At 38.8% G+C, this 21,734-nt stretch overlaps 1 protein-coding gene across 4 annotated transcripts in view; it reads left to right on the top strand.

The window, feature by feature from the left end:
• The window catches only part of LOC145688146 (regulator of nonsense transcripts 2-like), an 89,901-nt gene that overhangs the window by 9,054 nt on the left and 59,113 nt on the right, over window positions 1-21,734 (top strand). For all 4 annotated transcript variants that reach the window (XM_081761958.1, XM_081761959.1, XM_081761960.1 and 1 more), the window contains exons 2-5: window positions 1,250-1,687; window positions 5,391-5,552; window positions 12,880-13,110; window positions 19,954-20,149. In XM_081761958.1, coding sequence (XP_081618084.1) covers window positions 1,364-1,687; window positions 5,391-5,552; window positions 12,880-13,110; window positions 19,954-20,149 — 913 coding nt within the window. In that variant the 5' untranslated portion in view covers window positions 1,250-1,363. The remainder of the gene's footprint in view (window positions 1-1,249; window positions 1,688-5,390; window positions 5,553-12,879; window positions 13,111-19,953; window positions 20,150-21,734) is intronic.

Below are 21,734 nucleotides of genomic sequence, written 5' to 3'. Positions count from 1 at the left end.
GAAGCTGTTTTGTATGTCAATGGTAAAGAGAACAAACAAAATCTTCGATACTGGTCTCAAGGCAATCCACATTGGATGAGTCCATCCAAAAGCAGGGCTGCCAAAAAGTGATGGTGTTGTTTGTGGAAAGCTCATGTGCTAGGACCTTTCTTCTTTGATGAACGTGTAATGGGTGAGACTTATCTGAACATGCTGAGAGACAAGTTGATGACTCAAATTGAGCGTTTGGTGAGGGACTTCCAGCAGCATTTTGCTCCAGCTGTTAGAGATTGGTTGAATGACAATTTTCCTCACTGGATTAGAAAAGAGGTCATGTGGAGTGGTCCCCTCGTTCGCGGGACCTTGTTTTCCTTTTCTGGAGTATGCTGAAAATTTACTCGAGGAAGATTAGAAAAATAAACCACCTGACAGAACGCATTACCAGTCATGTGCTGAAATCGATGGCAATTCAAACCTATTCCATCGAGTTCACCTTAAACTTACAAAGTGCATCGAATTATGCATTGAACAGCACGGAAATCATGTTGAAAATATTCATTAACATTAAATTATTAATATGTGTTTTTCCCTTGTACCCAGACTTCATGGACACCCTATATTGAAGTATCATATTCAAAGGGTGCTGTATATTTGACTGTTTCACTCACTTATGTTACAGATACTTTGTTTCCATCAATGTGAGAAATAGTACTTAGCCTTGCATTGATCTTAAGATGTTCTTGTAAATGCAATAATTGATGAAACAGATGAGTTGTGTGTTAGTCGCCATCTGTTTGTAAAGCTGTAACCTTGTTTATGTCTGTGGTGTATTGACAAAAGAAGATTAAGAAGAAATGCAGTACATTTTTGTACTCGTCGAATACTGGTCATTATTATTTTTGTGAGACTAGCTGCGTTTCTTTCTTTCTATTGTTTAATTTTGTTTCCTGTTTGTATTATCTAAATATGCCAAATCTAGCATTCTTTGTGTCTGTTGTTAATAAACTATATTGCAAAATTAATTAATTGTTAATATATAACACTTCAGTTTTTTTCTGTAATATGTCTTCACAATTAATAAGTTGTTTGGTCAGAATTTCATCTTGAAAAATATGTCAAGTCAACACTTCGGCCTATTTAGTACTTGTGGTTGGCAATAAATATTTCTTTTGTATTGCTTTCCACATTAATGCGACAACTTTATTTGTTCAGTTATGCTGAAAACGGCAGTGATAGTAAAATTCTTATCACGACTTTGACTTTCTTTCAGTTACAACATACCAATGAACTAAAGTGGAAAGTTCACAGTTGGAGGCTACAATGCATATACTGTATATATGAATAGGTATATATGTATGTATGTAATATATGCGAATAAAGTAATATGGATTTAAAAGACATGTCTGCCGTACCTGAAAGAAGAGGGAAAAGCTGGAAACGTGAGAGAGAAGAACGAGGACGAAGGCATCATGGACATGAGTCCAAAACCAATCATTGCACTGGTTCTGGAAATGAGCCGAAAGAAAGGGAGAGTGGCACTTGCGTGGGGTCTGATGGAATGGGTGTCGTTAACACTGGATCCGATGCTGAGAGAGCAACAGAGACTGCAGCAAATGAGGAAATGCAGAAGCAGCTCGAAGCCCAGCTTCATGAAGAGGAAGAGGCTAAACAAAAGGCTGAAGAATTACTTAAGAAAGAACAGGAAAAGGTAAAGTATTTCCAGTTTATTATTATTACTATTATTATTATTCGTTGAAAGAACGAGAACTGTGACAAATTTGCATTGAGTGAAAAAAAAAACTGTGAAAATAAAGAACGCACAAACGGGTAAACTGCCCTCCACGCTGGTCTAGTGGCCAACGTGTGCGCCTTTGATGCACGTGGTCCCGGGTTCCATTCCCGATGGGAGAGCCTTGAAAAATTTGAGCGCATTCCATCTTAAATTGTTTGTCCACGCCTACTGTAGCCTTGGTGCTGAAAATGAACGCTAAACTTCAAGAAATAAACGAACGGGTGAATGGAGATAGCTACGTTGGTTGAATTAGAGTTTAGCATCACTTTCAACAGCGAGGCTATATTGGACGAAGAGCTACAAGTTAACATGGAATCTGAGCTCCTGCCAGGGATGGAACCCGCACTGAAGACGCGTATGAGTCAATTCATTTTAAGTGATCAAGCATTTGCCGCTCGACCACCTCCAAAAAATCTAATTTTTTCATGAATGTTTATCCTATATCAGGGTACTTCAAAACCACAATTAATTATTTTTTTCAACATCCCGTGGCGTCGCAGTGGCTGCCGCCATTTTGTGTTTTTTTCGATTTTAGGCGTTTACATTGTATTTAATATCTCAGCGTGTATTTGTCCTATCAAATTGAAAATTGCTGGACATCTCCAACTCGTGCAGAGCTAAAACTTTGATCTCTTAACTTTTTTTGCACATTGAAGACATGTTTGGGAAGGGGAAACAACTGATGTAGAGGTCTGAATTTGTGTGCATGTAGTCCGGGATCATAAACTAATACACAAAAATTTACAGACCTGTGTCTGCTCCTAAAGGTCTGGGAAAAAAATCGAAAATTTAGGGAATTCTGCCAATTTGGCATGTTTCACTGTCCTATATCACCAATGGAACTGGATAAAAAAAATCTGAAATTTTGGGAATAGTTACTCCTTTAGCATACCATAACACACAGTAAAGCGCGTTTTGTGTTTTTGAGCAGAAGGGGGTCAAAGTATTAAGTAATGACGTCATACTCTAGAAAATGTTTTGTTCACAAACTCAACTGGAACTTTGTTGTTGTGAAGTAAAATAAAGTAGGATGAATGGTTAGACCAGTTAAGGCTCTCAAGGTCATTTCTTTTCTCTAGTTGTAACACTGTCTTATCACACCCACAGTAGCACTGGTGAAGAATGCCGCTATCAGTAGAAGGTGAGGAAAGTCAAAATGCACACTTGACAAAAGGTCCGTATGTACTCGTTGCTCTTGCTGCTTGCTTTATCAATGATATTCAATCATGTTTATTCTTGTTTTAACTGTCAACTCATGCAGGTGACACTTGTCCTTTCGTTCGATCTACATTCTCAAGTCAGTGTTTACAACGAGTAAGTGTTCACTGAGTTGGAAATGTAGACCAAACGAAAGGACAACAGTGTCCTGCATGAGTTGACAGTTAAAACAAGAATAAACATGATTGAATATCATTGATATAGCAAGCAGCAAGAGCAACGAGTACATACGGACTTTTTGTCAAGTATGCATTTTGACTTTCCTCGCCTTCTGTTGATAGCGGCATTCTTCACCAGTGCTGCTGTGGGTGTGATAAGATAGTGTTACAACTAGAGGAAAGAAATGAGCTTGAGAACCTTGACTGGACTAACCATTCATCCTACTTGATTTTAGTTCACAACAACAAAGTTCCAATTGAATTTGTGAACAAAATATTTTCTAGAGTAAGACGTCATTACTTAATACTTTGACCTCCTTCTGCTCAAAAACACAAAACGCACTTTATTGTGTGTTATGGTATGTTAAAGGAGTAACTATTCCCAAAATTTCAGACTTTTTTTTATCCAGTCCCATTGGTGATATAGGACAGTGAAACATGCCAAATTGGCAGAATTCCCCAAATTTACTATATTTTTTTTCAGGCAGATACAGGTCTGTAACTTTTTGTGTATTGATTTACGATCCCGGACTACATGCACACACAAATTCAGGCCTCTACATAAGTTATTTCCCCTTCCCAAACATGTCTTCAATGTCCAAAAATGTTACTATTGTACACCCTGATTTCAACCCCTTCAAGTGGTTGTAGGCAAAAGTGTTAAGAGATCAAAGTTTTAACTCTGAACGAGTTGAAGACGTCCAGCAATTTTCAATTTGGTAGGACAAATACATGCTGAGATATTCAACAACGTAAACGCCTAAAATCGAAAAAACGCAAAATGGAGGCAGCCGCTGCATCGCCATGGGATGTTGTAAAAATTAATTAATTGTGGTTTTGAAGTACCCTGATCTAGGATAAACATTCATGAAAAAATTAGATTTTTTTTTTTTTAAAGTTCGAGCGGCAATTTTTCTTTTTTCTCGATCACTTTACTTGGATTGACCTGTATGTTAACCATATAACCATGAGGGGGCTCTGGAAAGAGTTGACGTAACGCAGAACTCGACCGTATGTACTCGCCACCAAATATAGTGCAGATAATTAAATCGAGGCGTCTAAATTAGTCGAGATACGTGGCTGGCTGTAACAAGAAATGTGTTTAGTTTGGTTAGTAGTTTAGCATCCCTTTTTAGCACCAAATATATGAGATTTAGACCTACAGTTTAATGGGATTCCAACCATATGAGCTTCCATCGAGAATGGGGCGTGTATGTGAAGCACAGAGTGTACTTAAAAAGCTCTTCATAAAAAAAAAAAAAAAAAAAAAAAAAAAAAATCTTTGGGTAGACCGAAAATGAATGGAAGCATAAAAATAAAATAAAAGTGAATCTCAAAGAAATAATGATAATCCTACTGAATTGGTTTGACTCAGGATAGCACCCATTGAACCAATGAGACTTTTACTTATTTATTTTTCTGCCATAATAAATTTTTAGATTTTATGAGCCATAAAATGAGAGAATTGTGAATGTAATTTGTTAAGACTTTTTTACCTATCAGAGCAGGAGATATAACTGGAAGGCGATCGGAAGTGTAGAAATTTTTTTTGAGTTATAGATAGAATTGGGTTAGATTGAACACACACCAGTATTTTTTAAAAAGAAGAAAAAGTCATACTGTTTCTTAAGTATTTAACCTCACAGCACAATCAAAATGAGGAAAATATAATTTTCTGTATGTACAATAACAGCGTTACTGATAGAAAATGCTTCACGAGTAGGCCAAGGGATCAGGTTGCCTCTGTAATGAAGGGCCTCAAGTAAACGTTATTTATAGGTGAGTTTGTCATTAATTTGCTTGTTTTACAAAGTGATTAGGAACAACTTAACTTATGTGATACATTGGCGTAGAAAGGAAATAATCCATGTTAGTAAACTTCACTGGAGCATTGTTTTGTTATAGGTGGATTTTAAGCTTACTCAAATTCTCGCTGCTCATGTTGTGAAAAACATTGCGGACAAATATATTCTTACGTATGTTTGTGTTTTGTTTGTCTACTGAAGATTATATCTAATGTAATTGAGTAGCAGATTCCCAGTTCGCAATCTTTTTCACATCGGTTCTAACGAATTTACATGTTAATTGAAAATTACATTATTGACCGTGTATATCACAAACATTGTAGATATGCTTATTGTGGCTTTTTTTAAAAAGGAAAATCAAAGAACGGAATACGTTTTTGTTAAGTGTTTTATTTAGTTATACGTGTATAATAATAGCCATTCGTTTGAATTTTTCAGAATATGCTTATGGCGTACGTGGCAGAAGCAGAGGAGAGGCTGCGATTGAAGTCACAGACACGAAGTGTAAATCAAAATGCTTCAAACGTTAGACCTGAGGAAGCTTATTTTAGTAAATTGGATTCTAGTCTGAAAAAGAACACAGCTTTTGTTAGGAAGCTGGTAAGTATACTGTTTAACTCTAATTGACCTATTCATTTACACAAGAGGATTCACCACAGAGAACTTTGAACATTCCTTCGCACCTTAATGCGGGGTTGAAATAGATATCGCACCTCGTCTACAATACCGCCACTATACAAATTTTGAAGTTCTGAAATATTAGAGTGTTAAAGTTTCAAAGTGTTATTAAATTTAAGAACTGCAAGGAAGACATAACTTAAGTGTGTGTTTTCAAGTTGTGGCGTTATTGCACACAAGGTGAGATAGATATATAAATTTGACACTGAAAAAGCACTACATTTTAATGTCTTGCTTTGGTTTACTCCTATATAACACCAGTAAAAATAAATATCCATGCAACATGTTTTTAATACACAACTTTGGAATAGAAAATCACTCGTTTGTCATAATGTGAGACCACCTCGTACTATGCAACACTCTCGGAAATATTGATCTAATCAATGTCGTATATGTTACACGTAGTGGAGAGGTGCACCACATGGCTGAAAAATGCTGGAAATATGCTGAATTTGTGGAATTACAAATTGTTCTAATGCGTTCTGGTATTCAGCGCCTGTATTAGTCCGTTCATTACCCCCCCCCCCCTATATATATATATATATATATATATATATATATATATATACAGTGCGTTCCACGAATAGCACTAAAGTCCATCTTTTGAGGAAACCAAGACAGATAAAATCATAAAACCTTTTGTAACCTTAAAGGACATAAAAGACAACATTATACTGATAAGCAGGATTCCCCAAGAGGGTGTCCTAAGGGGGTTACGGAGGTAACTACAAAATTTGAAATAGCAACCCCATCGTGTAGTACCACGTTTAAAAGGTAGTCACGTGTAGAGACCAGTTCTGGAAACTGCATGTCGCTAGCTTGTCTCTGGCCACATGGCGGCCATCCGTAAAGTACGGTCAAAGAAACATTGCAAAGCTGTAAGCAGAGGGAAACATGGTACCGTTTGGGACACCACATTAATGCAGGAGATGCTCGAACTGTGCACTGCCTACTTCCTGGCAATGTAAACATTGGACGAACTCCTCTCGAACACGGGTAAAAGTCATTAGAAGTATGGAATGACAGGCATCAACTATGCATTGGCGTAACTTCGCAATGCTATTGGACTGTATGCGGAACACATAATCTTCAAATAGCTCCAGAGGGTGGAGCAAGATGTGGTGAACGTGCTGACTATTCAATGCTGCCGTGATGACCAATCTACTGTCGCAGAAACACACCGTCTAAATAGACACGTACAATACGGTGAAAATGAGCAGGACAGCCATCATTTAAAAAAAAAAAAGAAAAAAAGAAAAAAAAAAGAATCTTTCCAAATTCTTGGGAATTCTCTTCCACTGCCTATACAATAAATGGCACAACCAAGTCTTGCAGCATTGCCAGGTACTTCTTACAAGTTAATATTCCATCAATGAAGAGGGGCCCGATTATATGATAACCGAAGATACCTACCCAGACATTCAGCGACTGTGGGTGTTGCGTGTTGCCTTCACGAAATACATGAGGATTTTTCACACTAATATCGGCAATTATGTCTGTTGACCTCCTTTTCATTCAAGTAAAACGTACTCGCATCGCTGAAACATACGTTTGTCAGTACAATGGTCCTATACGCCAATGCCTCACACATCTGCTTACAAAATTCGATACGCATATCGGGATTATGTTCACTTAATTCCTGGACCATACGTAGTTTGTTTGGATGGAAGTTACGTTTTTCTATAAGATTCTGTGTATCATTTTGCGTGACACCTCACATGTTTGAGCCACCGTTGTTATGGACTGTTGAGGATGAACAGTCAGCTACGCTAACACTGTCTCCTCCGTAGCAACACTAGGGTTTTGAGGCTTTGGGGCATTGGTTAAACTGCCTGTCGCAAAGAATTTGAGTAATAAATGGCGTACAGAAGGAACACTAATCGGTTTGCACACGGTTTGTTTATTGAACAACCGTATTGTTGCACTGTACGAACAATTCGTAGCACCAAACGGTACCACAATTTCAATTCTATGTTCAAGAGACCAAATTATGTCTGCTACAGCGCAGACACATGTGTACGGCCTTCAGACCTGCTGCTCCGTGCTGTAATGTAGTGTACTGTTGGTCGGAAAACCGCATATGATAAGGGTGCACGAGTAAACAGTGTGACTTTGCTCAAGTACGTGTGTCCAACACCAAAGCACCACCACAGACATCTCGTTCTCATGAACCACATTTCGTCCTCAAGAGTAGCAGTTCAGCAGTAGCTCAGTGGTAACGCGTGAGTTCAGTACACGTGCAGTCCGGGGTCCCAGCCTCGGAGGGTTCATTTTTTTTCGTATTATGGTATTATTTTTTCTATCTGGGGGGCGCGGTGGCTCAGTGGTAGAACGTTCACCTCCGGTGCTTGGGGTCCCTGGTTCGATCACAGCTCGCGCCGTGTGGACTATATGGTGGACAAACATCGTGCTCGTGGGTTTTCTCGGGGTTCTCTCGTTTCTTCCCACTTTCTTCATTCCAACATTTCACTCATCTCTCATCATCACCGTCTCCTTTAACCTAACTGGCATAACCGTGGGACGTAAAACTTAAAGATTTCATTTCATTTCTTTTTTCTATCCGTTTCAGCTCAATTTGCGTGTTTTGTATTTGAAATACTGTTACAGTGCTAAATGTGTGGTACGTATATTGTGCGTTCTTTCCGAACTAGACGTACGGTAGACTTTAGAGTTGGCTGTGAACACGGTCTGGTCTCTACACGTGATTACTTTTCAAACAATGCACCACACGTTGGAGATTGCTATTTAAAAATTTTGTAGTTACCCCCGCATCACCCTTGGGCGCACTCATGGGGGGATTGTCCTTATCTGCATAATGTTGTTTTTTATGTTCCTTGAAGGTTACAAAAGATTTTACGTTTCTGTCTGCCCTAGTTTCTTCAGGAGACGGGCCTTAGTGTTATGCGTGGAGTGCACTTCGACCGTACATTACGGATGACCGCCATGTCGGATAGGGACACGCTAGCGACATGCAGTTTCCAAAACTGGTCTCTACACGTGATTACCTTTCAAACGAGGTACGACACAATCGGGGTTGCCATTTAAAATTTTGTAGTTACCCCCATAACCCCCTTGAGTCCACCTCATGGGGTGTTCTCCTTATCAGCATAATATTGTCTTTTATGTCCTTTGAAGGTTACAAAAGGCTTGATGTTTCTATCTGCCTTGGTTTCTTCAGGAGATGGGCCTTATTGTTATTCAGTGGAACGCAACGGACGTTCTACGAATAGCGCCCACGAAGAACAGATCGCTATTCTACAGAGTGGTCCATAAGTTTTAGTACAGTGGATTATTTTGGAAACAAACATGATTAAAACAAATCTAACAAGCGGAGGGCGAACTTGGGTAAAGGAGCTACCGAGTGATACATGCGTGGTGAATGGCGGCCATCTTGGATCCTGGTTATTTTTTTCAAATAGGAAGATAGGCGTGTGACACATCAATTAACACTGTTTTTTGCAGGGGAATACAGTCCCGCAAGCAGAAATTCGTTATCATGTTCCGTTACAAAGTTATGACGCTCCAAAGTTGACGGTTTTCTGTTTCCATGCAAGGAGAGCGACATGGCACTAACACTGCAAGAAAGACGTGATGCCCCAAATTTTGCAGGTTTTATTTTCGTTGTAAGTAAAGCGAGATGGCATTGACGAAGCAGGAAAGACTTGAGATCATCCTAATGTCTGGGAAAAGAAGTAGTCGTGTGATTGTCCAGGACTTCAACGCGCGCCACTCCGCAAGACCTGCAATAAGCCACAACACCGTTAGCTACTTCATTAGGAAATTCAGTGTAACTGGTAATATTGCCGACAGACCACGGTCAGGTCCCCCATGAACCGCGAGAGATGAGGAGATATACACAATGGTGCTTGCTGCGAGTGTGATAAGTGCGAAGCGCAGCACAAGACAACTATCAGCGATAACAGGCGTACCACGTGCTTCTGTGATGAGGATTCTCCATACGAACAAGTGGCACCCCTTCAAGCTGTAGCTTGTTCACAACCTTTCAGAGGATGATCCAGACCGGCGCATGGAATCCGCCAATTGGACTTTGTCATAATATGACCGAGATCCGCATTTCGCAGCCAGCGTTCTCTTCACAGACGAGGCAAACTTTGATTTGGATGGGGAAGTGAATCGCCAGAACATGCGATATTGGTCGGATGCAAACCTACATGCGATCAATTCCTGCAAGAGGGTTGCCCCTGCTCATGTCATGGTGTGGTGTGGCATATGGAACACGTCGATCATAGGACCCTTATTCATTCCTGGTACCCTAAATGGTGTCCGGTATCTGGACGTGTTACAGGAGTTGATGTTTCCGTTGGTTTTCCGCCCTGATGCCACCTTGCCGCTATATTTTCAGCAAGATGGTTTCCCACTGCACTATGCTCTTCCTGTGCGGGAATGCTTGGATCTGTATTTTCCTGGACGTTGGGTCGGTCGCCGAGGCCCTGTGGAGTGACCAGCCCGGTCGCCGGACCTCACTCCCTTGGATTTTTTTTTTATGGAGACACTTAAAACACCTGTTGTATCAGAAGATTCGGGATGTTGCACACCTACAGGGACGTATTCAGGACGCCTGTGATAGCATCACCCCCGCTGTGTTGTTACGGTTTCAGGAGGACTGGATTAAGAGACTTCGGTTGTGTGTTGCAATGGACGGGCAATATGTGGAGCACATCTTGTAGGTGGGACTTTGGGACGTCGTAACTTTGGAATGGGACATGATAACGCATTTCTGCTTGCGAGACTGCATTCCTCTGCAAAAAACAGTGTTAATTGTTGTGTCACATGCCTACCTTCCCATTTGAAAAAAATAACCTGGATCCAAGATGGCCGCTATTCACCACTCATGCATCAATCGGTAGCTCCTTTAATCAAGTCCGCCTTCCGCTAATCAGATTTGCTTTAATCATGTTGGTTTCCAAAATAATCCAGTGTACTAAGACTTATGGACCACTCTGTATAGATTAAAATAAAACTAAAGTGCTGTATGGTACTAGCGTCCCTTTCGGTAGCTAGGCTTATGAGAGGTGGACGTAGAGCTTAACTTGGAATCCGAATCGCATGAGCTCGCGCCAGGAATCGAACTTGGGTCTCCCACGCAAAGGCGGTACGCTAACCACTTAGCCACGATTCAGTAATCCGAGACTAAGTAACTTCTTAGAATATTGGCACATGATTTAAATAAGTGTCTCTTCATACATAAATTAATTTACCAAAGGGATAAACAGGAGGCCACGCATTGTGTGACCCAGAAGTTCATCCACCCATCAAGATGTTTATTGAAATTATAAATTCAGTTATGTTTTTTGCTGTTAACGAATCTTAATATTTTTTTTTAAGACAAAAAAAAAAAAAAAAAAAAGAAAAAGAAAAAAAGAAACTACCATTATATGAGTCCGTGAACCAATGTAAAATTATCTTTTAACAGTCACGTTCCGATGATAAGAAGTCATCGAAAATTATACGATCAAATTTGTAAAACAGATGCTTAAATGGAGTTCAAGTTTAGTTTTTCATGAGCAAACGTGCATTGTAACACTTCATTTAGTAATTGAATGGTAAGATAAGGTTATGTTCATTGTAACCTTTTTATGGACCTTTATAATACTGTTAGATTGCATTTGATGTCAACAACTGTGATACTGATGTTGTGTACTGTTGTTAATCAAATCTCAGGTTTGATCTATAAAACATTGGCTTGTTGAATTTGTTTTTGCATTCTAAACACAGTTTCGGGGACACGGTGGTTCAGTGGTTGAATGCTCATCTCTAGTGTGAGAGGCTCCTGGTTCGATCCCCGTCCGTACAGTTTTGTAGTAGACAGCATTGTGACCGTGTTTTTTCTCAGGTAATGTAGTTTCCTCCCACATTTTCATTCCACCAATCTTTCAAAATCATTTATTTTCATTACTGATCCGCCTCCTTTAGCCTAAAGAACATAAACGTAGGACTAAAATTTGAAATTTCATTTCATTTTTATTTATTAACAGATTTTCGATCCTTTTTGTCTCTTTCTACATTACACGTATTCAAAACAATGGAAATCCGTGCAGTACTTGTGAGAGGTTGTTTGTACACTTTCGTGTAGATTTGTACAATTCAAAGGTGTCTTTTTTCCCTTGAATTTTTGTTGAGTGCTTGTTAATCATTTATATGTTTTGGGTGAAGCAAAAAGACTTCTTCAAGGCAAATAAGTTATTAAACTTGTTACATCATAAATGAAGAGACCTAAAATAAATCTAAAGCCATCAGTACTGTAGCTCATACGAGCTTATATGCTTCACAGCTTTGAACAAGATGCTGCACTGTGAGCACATGAGCTTTTACCACTGTTATTTCTGGCCATTGTTACAAGTATTACAAATATTCCCTAGTTTAAAGCTCTTTTGCTTCACGGTGTTGAACCAACGTCGTAAGGTCTGTACTAATGTTGTTTAAAATTCCAACATTGAACAAAATCATCTTCAAACGTGTTATATAATTAACAAATAATTGAGCCAGTCGAATGCCAAACTTAACTATACCCGAAACTAGAAACACTAAATGTGCATAATTATCAATAGCTCTTTCTGGCTTCTATTTATTGAAACTTTCGAGATAATGGAAGCTTTACTGATCCTAATCTCAGATAGTTCGAAAAATCTCGCCAAATATATTGTTAATATTTCAGACGTTTTTTCCTGTTCTCTAAAAAATCTCTGTGGGTAAAGTAAGTTTTGCAATAGACTCAATTAGTCAACGAATAATGGTTATAATTTAATAACAAATTCGAGTCATGAAAAGAAAATTATTCGAATCACTTCAGCAGCATGAAACTCTACACTTCATTCCCGAATGGAATTTTGTATAGTTGGATTTAACACTAATACAGTATCCTGTTGTTTTTAATAATCTTGTACCGTTATTTGTGCATAACACAGTACGAAAAAATACATAAAAACGAAGATTGGAAACACACACAAAAGTTTTTTTTTTTTTTTTTTTTTTTTTTCCTAATTGCTCAGTTCTGCGTGAGAATATAAACAGTAGGATCCTTAACATTTAAATAAGAATAATTATGCTCTTAGCTTTTACATGTTCGCGTACTTTTCGTAGTAAAAACGTGTGAGCTAACAATTTAATTTTCTGTGAACACTGATCTAGTACAACTTTGCTGAGATTTTTATAATGATATTCTGAATATATTTAATTGTCAGAGTTTTTCATTTTTTTCTTTCTTTCTTTTCAATCTAATTTTTCACAGAAAAATTTTACTGAAGCACAGAAAGATTCTCTTCTAAAGGACATGTCTCAGTTGAATTTGACAAAGTACATAAGTGAAGTGGCAGCTGCTTTAGTGGAAGCAAAATTAAAAATGACAGATATTGCAGCAGCAGTACAAGTATGCACCTGGCTGCATCTCAAATATTCTGAATTTTCCGTTCACCTGCTCGAAAACTGGCAAAAAGCCTTAACCTTCAAGAAAGAAGAAAGGGTAAGTATAACTATAAGCCATCACTAAATATCTTTTGTAGAGGTATATTGTCAGAATAAATGTTGTAAGTAAAATAAATGCTTGTGAATGTTATCATAAGCCGCTAGTGATATTTTCAGTTTTCTCAATAGGTCATAGCTTTGGGATAAGCTTTATAATGTTACAGCAGGATGCTTGATAAGTTACTCAGTAATTTTAATTGGTTATAACTGATTTTATTGAAACTAAGGCAGTATAAACTTTATTTCTTGAGGTTTTGTTTGACATTATTTAAATTTCCATATCAACTTATCATTGTCGATTCGTTTTCTTAAGGAAACTAGTACGTTCACATTTGCCGAGTGCAACATGCGTGGAACAGTATTCAACAAATTGTGAATAGGTGCTTCCATTACATCCAGTTTTTGTGGCTCTCTCCTGTACACCTTCTTCGCCCATCTTCAAAGGATAAAACTGCAAGACACAAATGTGGGCAGCGAATAGGTCGTTGGTATGGACTATGTCTTCTAGTCCATCGATTGGAAAAACATTCATGCAACTACTTGGGCACATTTGCTCAGGGTATGAAAGATTTGCACTCCTTCATAAACATAAGCTGCACAGTGTTATCCCACTGAAAAATTACTGGGTACACATGATCAAAAGATCCACCACTGCGATATTTTATGAAGGTAGTTAAACGAAATCATAGGTAGAGGTGAAAAAACGGTTGTTTTTTTGAGAGATTTGGTCGAGCGTTATCATGCAAGTACACCACACTACAATTGAACATTTTTTATCTAAGTGCTTGTGGTGTACACAGTCACTACAGTGTACTGACAGTATGTTGAAATATTGAGAGTGCTGCTCGAAGCAACTCAATCAGTAATGATTCTTGCTCATCAAGAACGTCACATAACAGACCTTCTTTATTGCTGGCGGCGAAGCTTTGAACGTCTTTCGTTGAGGACATACTGATGTTTCCATTACATGTAGATTCTTTTTGTTTCGATTTTCTAGTAATTATGAGGTTATGTCACCCGTCACCATCCTGAAAAGGAACACCAGTTCACTGTGCACCATAATGCTTCAGTTCACGACCAATCACATTCTAGTTTATGCATTTAATTACAGTTCACTGGGGACACACTTTTTTGTACTCTGTCATGCACAATTATCTCGAGTTTCGAGGTTAATATCGTATTCATGTTCCTGCCAACATATGGTTACCTGATTGTTTTCACGCGTTCTTTGACCTGTGCGAGGATTTCGAGAGTGGTCATGCATACCACACAACAAGTGTTCACAATCTACTCGGAAACGTAGCCACTCTGACACAATCTATCTCGTACACGATGCCTATCGCAATGAGTAGGTGAGAGATTTTCTAAGTGAAACACCATGATGCTTCCATGACATCTCTGGATACCTGCTCTGCATCATCGAACATCAATTCAACCAACATTGTCCCCTATCACACCCTCACTTTCCTGGCTATGTAGTTTCAGACCCACGATATGCCCACATGAATTCCTATAGGATGCTAATAAGTTCCCATATCCTAACCGGGTGTGTTTTACAGAGCTCGTCAGGTCTTTTTTTGACCAAACCTTAAAATAACAATAATAACTAACAATAAATTCGAAGCGTAATGAAGATTATGTGAGTTTCTGTGCTTTTCACACCTTTCTGGCCTTCCCAGTCTCCTCAAGTAAACTGTCGTTCCAGATTGGGTCATTCTTTTTACGTAGGGAGGGGGTACATGCTCGTTGCCTTCTGCAGTAACGCCACTGATCACGTCTGGTCATTAGTACTGTACGTGCATAATTCGCCGTTTATTATTATTATTATTTTCATAATGCGTGTAAGTCTGTCCAGGCCAGTGCACACAGATACCAGATTCCTGTCCTCCCTTTGTGCAAATCTTTATGGCGCATTCTTAACACTCCCCTACCATTCTGCTTTTGTCAATCTGATATTACTTCCTCCAAAATGTTTGCAAACTCTTCTTGTCGCACCTCTTGCTTGTCCACAATCTGATGTCACATGCAATTTTCCACCATTTGCGACAGCTCATAACTCTGTTTAACGCCAACGCCACATTTCACTGAGTTACATGGATTTTTCTCTTTCTTTTTATGTGTAGAATAATCTCCCAAGCTTTGTAACATGCATTCTGTTACACCCTGGATATCAATATATCTACAGGGAGGTCCGGGAGTGGGCGTGTTACCCACTTTTAGTTTCAACAGTATAGTGTTAGTTATGGTAGAATGTTTGTACATATTTACCTTGAAGTCTTAAGAGTCATAAACATCGGTACAATCACCATCCATGTCGTAACACAGCTTGATTTTGTGCCAAGTTCTCGTAAATGTTTTGTGGTGATACTCCGGAGTCACGAGGGTGAAGGCATGTTCTACAGCTGCTCGTAATTCCTGCGTTATGTGATATCGAGTGTTTCTCACTTGTTGATTTATGAAACCCCAGAGAGCATTGTCTGATGTCGTCAGATCGGGACTTCTTGGAGGCCAGGCAAAGGGAGCTGGTGAAGATGCACAACCTCTTCCAATCCAGCGGCTAGGAAACGTCTGATTCAAGTAATTGCGCGCGTGAGTCGCGAAGTGCGCTGGTGCTCCATCCTGCTGTATCACAACAGTTTCTTTGATACCGCTTTCTTCCAGTTGAGACAACAACCACTCATTAAGCATCTCCAGGTAAGAATGTCCATTAACATTGTCTTCGAAGAAGTAATTCCCAAAAATGTGTGTTGCGCTCATTCCAGCTCACACCATCACGTGTGGTGGGTTTCTCTCCATCTTTTTGTAAAACCGAGGGCTTCCTTTACACCACATTACAACATTCCGAGAAAACATACTTCGGTAGACAGCACACTAGTCTGTGAAGAGGACTGCACCACGGGATCGTTTTTAAGGGAACGCCTTAAGAAGAGTTCTGCATGCCTCTTTCCGCGCATCCATGTCGGCGTCACTCAGTTGATTCACATGCATTGGACGGTAAACCTTCAATTTTAGATCTTCTTTCATGTGCCTTATCATGGTGGTCCGAGGAATACCAAGCTCCGAAAACCTTTTACGTGTTGATTTTGAAGGTGACTGCTGCACTGATGCCTCCCTTCACGGCACGTTTCCCTCCATTTTGTCGGTCAGCCGCCTCGGAGAAAGTCTTTCACACTGCCCGTAGCAAATGCACGTTTTTCCCACCCCAACATTGATGCTTTTCTTGGTAGATTAATACCAAAGTAGTCTGCAAATTTCGCTTTTACGCTTTCCATGGTGTCACCTGTGTAACGCCTTTCGTGAAGCCAAACTGCGACAACTAATCTTTGTTCAATGCTATATGGACTTCAATCACACATTATTGATTACTCCAACTTCACTGCAAATAACTGTTACCAAGCAGAAAACAAATGAACATGAATAGCAATGTTGTTAGACAGTGTCAAGCAATGCTACCAAACAAATGTAGGTAAAACCTAAAACCGTTAGAAAACACCAATTAGGGGTACACCCACTTCCGGACCACGCTGTATATAGTCTTGGATAATATGAAATGAAATGAAATCTTTAAGTTTTACGTCCCATGGTTATGCCGGTTAGGCTAAAGGAGACGATGATGATGAGAAATGAGTGAAATGGTGGAATGAAGAAAGTGGTAGGAAACGGGAGAACCCCGAGAAAACCCACGAGCACGGTGTTTGTCCACCACAAAGTCCACATGGCGCGGGCTGGAATCGAACCAGGGACCCCTAGCACCGGATGTGAACGCTCTACCACTGAGCCACCGTGTCCCCAATCTCGGACAATAGATGATGCACTTGATTGTTGAATGGATTTTCATGAAAGAAAAGAAAACCTATATTACTACCAGGTTTAAGCCGTTTGAATTCTTAAAGAAAGAAAGAAAAATGATTAAGAGTAATTTTACCTTTGTTCGATTTTATTACTGGTATAGATATTAATTTTAGCAGCAGCTTATTTTTATCCAGTTTGTTGAAAATGAGGGTGAAGAGAACGCGCAGATTACACTTCTACTTTGCACATTAGTAAATATCCTCTTACTGTGTACTCAGCTTGTATTTCCTTTCGTTCTTTTAATATTGATCTTTCAGTTGGTAGCTTAAAACAGCGAACATAAAAGCACGGAGCCAATTCGAGAACTGATAAACAGCACATTATTGCATCACAAAATATGCTCTACATGGGTACTACAATTCTCAGCATACTTTCACAAACATTCCTGTGTTTTTGCGAATTCTCTTTAATATGTGAGATACAGAACTTTCATTGCAGCAGTTATTCCCTTCTGAAAATTATTATTTCTCGAATTTTTACAGGATAAACTTCACGTTTCAAAATTTTCCATAGTGCATACGTTTAAGGTCAGGTGGTTTTGGTGCACATTTCCTAGCTTCCTCCTAATCAGCATCTGGGGAAAATGTTATCCATAAGCCGTGTCAACGGGAAACGACACTTTCCACTAGTGCTACAAAAGTGGTTGTTTTAAACTGTAGTCACAGGATAAAAATGTTTTGTTTTGTAATAACACGTAATAATCTTAAGTAACAAATAAAATATTTTACGTTAACCCAAAGCAAAAGTATGAGATAAAACGTACATTGTGGTTATTCGTAATAATTTTGTAGCTGTGGTATATTTAGGAAATTGACTAGAAGTTTAAGCCAAGTTGTTGAATAAATCAGCAATATTTTTAACCTCATCAGGGTAAGATTTGTCTTCCCAGTTAAGTTCACTAGCTTGTTTAGCTTAGATTAACACCCAATTTGGTCGTATAGTGTAGAAGGATAGGAAATACAGTTTAAATAGCTGTTTTATGCGTAACTTGTAAACGAGTCTTCTCTATAACACGATGTATGTATTCTTTGAATATATATGGTCATATAAAAAGTCTCCGCTGTCTTTTGGTACATTTTTGAAAAAAAAAATCTTTATTGAAATCAATTTTAATCAAATACATACTGACCATTAGTATCTATGACCTTTTGCCATTTTTCGGTTAGCTTCATAATTCCATCGCTGTAGAACTTCTGCGGTTTATCGTCGAAAAACTTGGCCAAGTAATTTTCAGCGGCGCTTCAGTCGGGCAATTTTTTACCATCAAGAGACCTTTGCAGAGACCGAAACAAATGGTATTGAGACGGTGCAAGGTCCGGGCTATAAGGTGGATGCATCAAACCTCCCAATCAAGTTCCGTTAATTTGTTCCGAGTCATCAAAGATGTGTGTGGCTGCGCATTTCATGATGGAACACGACTCTCTTTCTGTTGACAAATTCTGGTCGCTTTTTCGGGATTGTTTCGTTCAAACGGTCGAGTTTTGCACAGTACAGGGCCGAATTGATGGTTTCGCCAGGTTGCAGCAGCTCATAATCGACAATTCCCTTCCAATACCACCAAACACACAACATAACCTTCTTTGCCGATCCAGGGTTTAAAGTCGTTTGTGAGGTGTCACCAGTCTTTGTCCAAGATCGCTTGCATTTGATATTCTCGTACTTCACCCATTTTTCATCGTGTGTAATGAGTCGCTTCGAAAGAGGTTCCATTTCATTGCGTTTCAGCAGCATTTCACTGATGGTAATTCGATCAATCAAATTTCTTTGCGTTAATTCATGTGGCACCCAAACATCAAGCTTCTTTTAGTAGCCTGCTCTTTTCAAATGATTGCAAACTGTCATGTGGTTGCTGTTTAGTGCCTCCGCTATTTCCTGACAGCTTGCGTGCCGGTCTTGCTCCATCAGTTGCAAAATTTAATCGACTTTTTTCGGTGACTGGCTGATCAGAGGAAGGTGCAACTTTGACTTCGAAATTTCCGGATCGGAATCGAACAAACCACTCCTGGGTCATTCGTTCACTCCTAGCATTCTCACTGTACAATTCACAAATTTTTCGGCATGTTTTTTATTGTAAAATAACATCACATAGTGTATTTCTTCCGATATTTTACTCATTTTCAACTCAATATAACAATAACTTTTGACAAGAGCAATGAATTAGAATACAATCTTCACAAAAAATGTAAGCTGAAATGTCACCTTTTTAAGCAGATGTTTGTTTGACACAATCGTTATGCATTTCTTTACGATGCTGCCAGATATAATTACGTAAAATCCTTTAACTTGTGAGTGTTGCAAGATATATATATATATAAAATATAGGCATCAACACTATTTAGTGGCAAAAAACCGCGGAGACACTTTATATGACCTTTTAAAATGGCAGATAAACGTAAGGATCCGTTCAAAAAGAACAAAGTTCTTAAAACTTGTTTAGTATTTTCTGAATGAGTGCACTCCTTTTCATAGTTTTCTGAGAGTTAAAGAGGATTTGACGTAGTTTAATACAATGAAGGCTAGTTATTCACTGGTTATGACCAAAGTCATCCAATCACGGGATCAACTTTTGAACGGAACTGTACATACAATAGACTGTTGGAATGGAATCGTACACTAAAACAAAAAAAAATCAAAATGAACGCAAGTTCATTGCTTATTTTGTTTCGTTATGCATGTTTTCGGCACTCGTAAGTTTTTGTAAATATTCTGTTTGTTACACGTAGAAGGGAATATGTACCTACAATTAGACCACAACCTGATCGAGCTCAATTTAAATTCGACTAATATGATATGGACGGTATTGTAGCCAGGCGAATAGGTTTCTGTATAACTCCATTTTAGTATTACTAGATAATTTGCTTACCTGATTTTAGAAAATTTTAGAATCATTCTTGTAGAAACTGATAGTATGTAAATTAGATAACTTTACATCGTATCTATGTCCCACTTTCTTTCATTGTTGTACTTACTTTTATTTATTTATTTGCAGATATTAAATCCAAGTAAACTTCGTGTTGACTTGCGTTTTTATTCGGAACTTGTATCCGCTGGAATATTTTCATATAAGGAAGGACTAGCATTACTTGGATATGTGTTAACTATTTTGGTGAATATGGACAAGGAAGAGCATAATAACATCAGTGTACTGCTTAGTTTTTGTAAACATTGTGGAGAAGACTATGCAAGTAAGTCTACACAATTGTGTATAGAAATGTAATTAATGACTGTCGCGATTGCGTATTGTAATTATGGTTCTAAAGAAAACGTCATATTATGTACTCAGACAACATGCATTATATCACAATGAGAACAGTTCCATTGATCCTGAACACAGATACTCTCATCGTTTAGGCAACAGTCCCATCACCAAACAAGTTTTTCTATACCACTTCAAAGAAGGACGCTGGTAGCTGGCGAAACCATTCTTCCAGAGTGCTATGAAGTTTTCAGTCGAAGATGAGACGCCTATCCTTCAAGAGACCGAAGACGAGAGTCAAGAGAGAGAGATCCTTGCTGTAGAGTGAGTGGTAATGGTGCAGAATATCCACTATGTTGTGGAGTATATATACGATCATCCGTTGCCAGGGAACATAAGCACGTCGCGCAGCAGTTTTCTGGACCGTATGTTTTTGCTTTGCAGAATTTCCTTGGAGTGTTACAATAACATTTTGGTGGTGATGATGATACTGGCTATCCTTCACTGTAGCAGCAGATGCTTATCGAATCGAGGGAAAACCATTCCGGTCGGTGCTCACGGCTGTGTCTGTTTTAGTCTTGGCAACGCAGGATGTCTCCGTTCCAGGTTCATCATCTTCGTTGGCAGTTCGAAATGGTGGCACTAGGTTTCATCATCAGTAACAGATTTCTCCGGGAAACATTATCCGTGGTCACACTATTAGATGAGATATTGTAGTGATATCCTCATATGCACGACTTCTGTAGGTTTGTAAGGTGCCGGGGTACCAACTGAACATTCATTTTCCGGCACCCTCTTCAAGGAGGTTATGAATGATCCCAGTCCAATGGTTGTCAGCCAAAAGTATTGGTGAAGTGGGTATTTTCCTTTACTAACATGTCTACAGCATCATTTTACCAAAGTGATTATAGGTTTCATACGAGATTCTCATGATTATTTTTGTCTCTTGAAACTCTGTATCATACTTTAAAAGTATCCTTGCACGCCATTTGCATGTAACATAAGATTTTTCTTGACACAGTGCCTTTGTACAATCATTGGATCATCCACCACTTATTGTACTCGCTTGGACATAATATTACATAGTATTGTTGGTGAGAATATCGCTCTCCAGCCACCCGATCAGGTATTTTCTGTTATAGCTACTGTATGTTTCACTTGGGTGCCACTGTATTGTCTTCGAGATGGAAAGACAAAATCAACACAAGAAAGGTTATCTTGTGAATTCAGTTGCGACATCGAAGATTGGCGGAAAAAGCTGTTAAAAAAAATCCACGCGACATGTATAGTGTTAGTTGGAAATACTGAAGGATTAAATAAAGAATAAAGTGGGTAGTAACGATTATCATTCGTCCTTTTTGACATGATAGGAGTCACCTGCAGGCTTTCGTTTCTGTGGCAACTAATATTTAGGTTCCTTAAGGAATACAGTGAGTGAGTGCAGCGAAGAAATACTATATTTAGTTAAACCTAGTACTTACTTGTTAAGAGGTAGCGATAGAGCAGGCAGAGAGGCGAACAGTTTCTGCTAGTTAGCGTTCAAAAGCAGTTTAATTAAAGTTAATGTCAGAGTA

Source organism: Thermobia domestica, chromosome 6 (assembly GCF_964235325.1).
Source record: "Thermobia domestica chromosome 6, izTheDome1.hap1.1, whole genome shotgun sequence".
In the NCBI taxonomy this organism is placed as follows: domain Eukaryota; kingdom Metazoa; phylum Arthropoda; class Insecta; order Zygentoma; family Lepismatidae; genus Thermobia; species Thermobia domestica.
The sequence above is the reverse complement of the archived record's forward strand: the minus strand, read 5'-3'. Positions and strand labels throughout refer to the sequence as shown.